The 6,554-nt window shown below is 39.8% G+C and overlaps 1 protein-coding gene across 1 annotated transcript; it reads right to left on the bottom strand.

Moving 5' to 3' along the window:
- Positions 1–304: 304 nt before the first annotated feature.
- On the bottom strand, positions 305–5,893 carry GUCA2A (guanylate cyclase activator 2A). Its single transcript, XM_026862966.1, has 3 exons — positions 5,755–5,893; positions 2,570–2,759; positions 305–1,203 (listed from the first exon to the last, which is right to left on the bottom strand). Exons 1-3 carry the CDS (start codon positions 5,827–5,829, stop codon positions 1,136–1,138), a joined length of 333 nt encoding a protein of 110 aa, XP_026718767.1. The 5' UTR covers positions 5,830–5,893; the 3' UTR covers positions 305–1,135.
- Positions 5,894–6,554: the final 661 nt, after the last annotated feature.

The raw sequence follows: 6,554 nt of genomic DNA, 5'->3' as shown, positions 1-6,554 counted from the left end.
CGGAGAACTTGGTTTCTGAGTTGAGGGCCCATATATATGAAATTGAGATAATAATTCAACAGTTAAAAGTAAAAAGGAATAATGTAAAAGCTATCATGCCATCTTATATTACTATGGTTCATACGAGGACCACAAATTGTTTTAAGTTCAGGACAATATTAATATCTTTTATTCCAGTGAAGACCCAGACATGAAAGACCTTATATAGGAGAAAAGCAAGTAGGCAAGCAGACTATCACCAAAAATCCCTATCCCAGAACCCAGCAAAAACATAAACGAAAAAAAACCCCAAAGTGTTACTAGATTTTATTTCATACACAGCATATAAACATGGGCAGATCCTTTCTTCCCAATCTTGCCACCAATAAATAAAAACACAAGGCAATATTTTAATTTCAGAGTGATTCCAGCATTGCAGTTTGGACTTCCTTTCTCCTAAATGGAGCCTAATGAACATGAATATCTGTCAAAAGAAGGGAGCTTCCATACAACTATGCAGAAAGTGTTCCTGTGCTCCTCCACATCCATTCCCTAAATTGGCAAAAGGTTCTACAAGTAACAGACTGAGAATTTTCTAGCTATGAAAGTGTTGCTAAACACCAGTAACATGGGGACAAGTTACTTGCTGCAGTTCTGTTACAAACATACATGTCACATGTAGACCTACAGGTAGAGATACAGTTATCCACACACTGGAAACCATGGGCTGGAAAAGATGATAACCCAATGCTGTGGGGGTGTTAGGTGTGGGTGAGGCCAAACCACAGGCAGATTTAGATATTAAAAAAGCTGCAGGAGACTGCTCAATTTCACTCATTGTGTTCCAATCCAGACAAAATATTGGATAATGAAACTGTGCCTAGGACATTTTCGTTCCAGTGTGATACATCTCATGCAGGACTGAAACCTCTCAGATGATGTTTAGAGTCTCCTTGTAGCCAGAACTGAACTACAGGTGACACCTTATCTGACTACTTCAGGACTAGTCCTGGTATGTCTACATGAGTTAGCAGTTCCAGTTTGATTGTACTGGAGATGGAGCCCAAATAGTGATTTGTGAAAGTATGCGATCTTGCAGTATGAATGCACAAACTTCCTAGCTTGACACATCTTCTTTGAATTGTTTCATCTTTACTCAAAAGCAACCAGCGCAGGCAGCATTGGCACAGATTTCACATAAATCAGGGTCTTGGACAGCCAGGTCTGTTGGAGAGAAATGAGAGGGTTTCAGTGAGATGGCAAAAGAATTTCTTAGAGAGCACAGCCACACATCAAGGGATTTGGAGGCTTCTTTCCATTACTGTTTTATGAGTTTTAATGTTCCTTGGAGTTATTACTGCTAAGTAAAATTAGTTCTTGCAAAAATCTGGCTTAAAGAATGAAATAAAACCTGAATTCATTGGGGAAATAATGGGAACATGTGGAGGCAAGAGAACAATAGGACATCTTGTGGGAGGGTGGTGGGGATGTGGCTTGTAGCATCACAACATTCATTATATTGGTAGTGTTTCCTCCTAAAGTGTCCATTGTACTGGACAACAGATATATGCAACATAATAAAATTTAAAAAATCAGACCCTGTAGCAGTGTTGCAGAGGCTCTCAAATGAACAAAAAACAACCAAAAAACCCCCAGTTTTTTTGTCAACACAATTAACTAGCACTCCACAAACATACAATGGCAGATTCAAAATTCTGTGAGAGAACAAAACTATCACCACTTCCTAAGTTTTAACGACAATCCAAAATGCTCTGTCACTCACATAAAAAAAGGAGGTCTCTCAACCTCGAGGAACTTCTCAGGGCAGTGTCCTGACCCAAGGGGAGAGCCCTCGACCACAGCGTGCTGCTCCACTCAAAATGGCTCCCCCATGGGACTCCATTTATATCCAAGCCAAATCTGATCCATGGTCAATATCAGCTCCCATTGACCAAGGGCCCAAAATACCATAAAGCCCTGAGAATGAGGGCATGAGAAAAGGAAATCAACAGCCACTACATTTCAGCAGCCAGGAAGCCCCCATTTTCATCAGGTGGGTGCACCTGCCAGAAGCAGCCAGTTCAAGAATCACCATGCATGTCTTGGAGACAGATAATGGCAAATACTGACTCACTTCATTTATATCTCACACCTCTTTTAGGCTGCCTGGAAAAACATCTTCTTCTACACTGATTAGAGAGAGCAATTGGACCTGTTCACAACTTATAGTTAGCTAGAACTGAGTGATACAACCCTGACTTTCCTGTAAGCCAGGGGAGATTGTGGGCTCTCTCACTTTAAGTCATGTAAGTTAGTGTGCAGCTACTTGGAAGAACATTTTTCATGGTTACAGCAGCCTGATCTGTGCAGGCTACAGCTAAGCTCAGCACAGCAAGAATTCTCTTGTAAGGGAGCTCACAGCTAGTGTAGTCCAACCCTTGCAGAAGGAGTAGTAGAAAGGCAACATGGACTCTCTCAGCCTCTTTCAAAGTGACAGAACCATAATTATGTTTCTTTGCCTGCTGCTATTTGAATGCTTAAGGTTGAAAAGTGTGACCAAAATGGCAACTATGAAATACGAGCTACATACTTAGCCTCTCAAAAATCATGGATGCATCTTCTCTTTTGCACACAGATTGGAACTCCTCAGGGAGATCTTTTTCATTACATGGAGAATAGCTAGACATGGGAACCACCATGCGACGGTTGATGTATCTGTTCTCATCCATAAGCTCCTTTAGCTTCTTCACAGACTCAAGAGAGAATTTCAAGTCTCCATCCTATGTAGAGAGAACCAGAAATTAAAAAGTGTCAGGAAGTCAGTCCTTAGCCAAATCCATTCCATTTCAACCATAAGCTCTCCCAAAAACTATAATACAGGGAAAAGAAAGTGTTGAAACACAGCCTAGATAAAATCAATGTTGAATGAAGGCAAAATGATCAGCTCTTCAAGGCTAAGACAGAGCAGCAGTGATGTGTCATGTGTTTCGTTATGTGTCACGTGTTATGTGTTATGTGGATGGAGGCAGAACTAGTGCACTCCCATGAGAGAGACCCATAAAATCTGGGGTTGAAAGATACAGGCTGGGAATCTTCAGCCTAGAAAACAGATGACTGGGCAATATGTGGTAGAAATTTACAAAATTATGAATTGAATGAGGGTAAATGGGAATTTATTTTGTTCACTCTTTCTTCTAATACACCAGTGGAGAATTTCAAGTGTTGGCTGTCATGTGGCAGGCTCTAACCACACAAAAGGAGCTATTCCTTCACATTACACATTGTTAAGAGCTGAAATCCCTCACCCCAAGGTACTGTGGCAAGTTTCCATGAATTTAAAACTTGTCCACACAATTAATGAAACACAAGTTATTGGCAGCATAAATACAAGACAGTTCTGACTCAAAGCTTACACCAAAAGCTTCAGAAGGCTGGGAGAGTATTCTGGGAAATACTACTCCATGTTTTAGACTGCTAGACCTTGTGAATCTGCTAATGGTCACTCCCTCAGTTTCAAGTGAGTCCCACTGCTGAGGTGTTGCTATTGTTAAGCTTAGACGCATAAAGTCTGTTTATGTCTGTAGACAATAAGTTTGGCCAAAAAGAGAAATAAGCATTTTCAAACTGATCTTTAGCATGTGTTTTAACCTAGTTTAATGACTGACATGTGGTCAGCAAGTTGATCAAGTAACATCTACTCATTCAAAGCAATAAAGTGAAGTGACTCTGATAAAGCTTGAGACAAAATATTGTCACTCGTTTCATAGTCTCATAAGCCCAATGTTGAATAGTGTGAGATATGGGGTGTGTGTGGGGGTGTAGTTGGTTTTGGTTTGTTGGGGTTTTTTTTACAGAATCACAGAATTTTGGTGTTAAAGAATTAAAAAAACCCCAAAAAACAACAAACCAACAAAAACCAAAAAACCAAACAACCCACACCAGATAAACTCCGAACATGCACGTACTTAATAAGTCTCTTTTCTACTTGCAATTAGTGTACCATTTTATTCAGATTAATTAGTTGCCTATGAAAAATTAACTTTTACTGTATAAATGCAGTTTCAGCTGATTCAGCTATTGGTCAAAGATCTCGAAAACATAAAACAGAGAACTAAAAAAGGATGGAATTCCACAGGGACAGTTTCAGAGAGACTGGAAAGTAGAAATGAACCCTGAGACCTGTACGTCCTGGTGATAAAAACCAAAGGAATAATAATAAAAAAATAAACAAACCCCCTAACACCTCAGATTAAAAAGATATATTAGAGAGATCTCAATCTGAGCAGCATCTTTCCTCCAAGGTGAAAGTGCATACTGTGTTGCTGAACTAAGAGATTTTATCACAGAAATAGTGCAGGCCAAAATAATACATCTCTGGTTTTTCTGTTTTCGCTCTACACCTAGTAAACCTTCTCCCACCATATTCATTTAAGATCTATGATGGAAAGTGTGGAGATAGTGATACTCAGTCTTTAAAAACATGATATGAAGTCACATGAACTTCACTTCTGCTTTGAAAAACATTCTGTTAAATGAACAACTTCTGATATAGTACAAGAGTGGGAAGGGAAGTCTTAGGGAGAATTTCAGAAAACAAGAACATAATCCAACTTTGTGCACTGAGTAATTAGTCAGACCTTAGGGAACTCAAGCAGTGCAAGTGAAAGGAGTGCAACACACATGCAGAGTACACTGCCCATATATTGGGGAAAATACAGATTTAATGGTTAATGAGATAAGAATTGAATCTGCAGAGAGAAGCTAAAACTCCAGAGCTACACTTTCTACACTTTTACCCAACCTAGAAACACTAGTCACGTTTAGGGTTTTTTTAATGCCTCCAAGTGGAAAACTGAGATTTTTTTTATTAAGTAGGAAGATATGTGTTCCCCTGGAGTCTCAAAATGTTAAAGAATGGTTTGGAAGAAAGGAATAACTTAAACCTGGTATCTCTGGATATCTCTGACATCCAAATGAGAAAAAGAGGATATTTCAAGGCATACCTACGGCACACATATAAAGTGAGTCAAGAATTGTTTAAGAAATATTAGCTCTCTTGGTACTCTGAGGAAGTTATTTACATTGCAATCAACCTGAAATCTCCTGAATGGTTTCTAAGGATGACTGCAAACAGGTCCACAGTCCCAAGTACAGTCAAGAGCACTGAAGCACCTTCTTAGCTGCTTCCATGTTGCATGTAATACCAGTCATAGGCGCTGTGTACTTTGGAAAATGTGATATAGCCTCCTCTAATAGCTTATCTGCTTATTAATATTTCATTGGATCCAGCTTAGCATTTCTTTCACCTTTTTTTAATGTGACGTGTAGGATCCATCACAGAAGCTTGCAGATCATGTTCATAAAGAACTTCCTGCCTAGAAGCAGTCGAGACAAGATTATTTCTCTTTTCTCACATCCTGTTTAGATCATTCTATAAAGTCAGAGGTGTTCCCTGTTCTTCCAGCTTCACAACACAAAGGGGTTATGTGCAAAAGAAAAATCTGGAAATGCTGTGTCTCAGTCAGCAAGGGATTTCAGAGCAGTGATATGGCTTGTAAAGTTAAACTGCAGCAGCATGTTAGTAAATACCTCAAGTATTTTACAGAAAGAACAACTGAATCATAGGGACATGAAGTTGGATATCAAGCCAGAGCAAAGCAAAAATTCGGGTCTATTGATTTAGTTCAAGATTCCTGGTGCAGCCATGATACTTGAAATAGTAACAGTACTTTGTTGAACTTCTAATACCAACAAGTTAAAGAGCAGAAAACTCACCTGAACGTAGACTGCTTGGCAGCTGTGCACCAGTGTAAGGACTGCAAGGACTGTAAAAGAAAGAAAGCCTTTCATAGTGCCTGCAGAGTATAGACTTTCCTAACCTGAATATAATTTATTTTCTCTGGCTTTGGTCTTTTTCTGTCTTTCTTTTGTGTCTCAAACTTTCTCTCTTCTTAGCACTCAGACTAACTCATAGGCCAAAGCACTATGCTCCCAGTGCGAAGCTGGAGCTTTATAAAGACTTCACACAGCATTTGCTTGGTAATCCATTAAACTCTTTAGTGGCATATCATAAACCCTCAGTGGACTATCAGTTAGCTACTCATTGGCAGAGTAGGCCAGTCACACCCAGGCAGATCCTGGGGTTTATGAGTCCCTCTCTCTTTGAGAAACTGAACATGACACAGGCAGGCAAATCATTCCAGCCTATAATAAATCAATGGCAGAGACTGATGTAATGCAACATCTGAAATTCAGTCTCCATATGGGGAACATACTCAGGTTTCTGGCCACTTGCTGCAGAGCTGTGAGAAAGAAAGAGATTTGGAAGGAGATAGAAAAATATCGATCTCTTGCACCAGTTGCTGGCCAGTCAGTTCCCTCTTCTGGGGATTCCAGGTACTAAGAGGGGAGCAATGGACCAAAGCAGATAAACACAGGCTGTGCCTGCATATGACCAGCTATGTCATCTTGCTGCTGCTTTTTGCAGCACCTAATTAAAATGCACACATTAAAAGGCACAAGGATTGTTATTAGGGATAAAGGCTGCCATGAAGCAAATCCATTTCTCTGTGACT

The sequence above is a fragment of the Athene cunicularia genome, assembly GCF_003259725.1.
Source record: "Athene cunicularia isolate RWA chromosome 21 unlocalized genomic scaffold, athCun1 chr21_part1, whole genome shotgun sequence".
Lineage (NCBI taxonomy): Eukaryota > Metazoa > Chordata > Aves > Strigiformes > Strigidae > Athene > Athene cunicularia.
Note: the sequence above shows the minus strand (reverse complement) of the source record. Positions and strands in the feature narration are given on the sequence as shown.

Excerpts from the sequence above, each read along its gene's own strand:
- GUCA2A (XM_026862966.1), bottom strand. The coding sequence starts at position 5,829 with ATGAAAGGCTTTCTTTCTTTTACAGTCCTTGCAGTCCTTACACTGGTG. Across the intron at positions 2,760-5,754 it reads GCCAAGCAGTCTACGTTCAG|GATGGAGACTTGAAATTCTC; the intron begins GTGAGTTTTCTG and ends CTCTCTACATAG. Across the intron at positions 1,204-2,569 it reads CATGATTTTTGAGAGGCTAA|ACCTGGCTGTCCAAGACCCT; the intron begins GTATGTAGCTCG and ends TCTCTCCAACAG.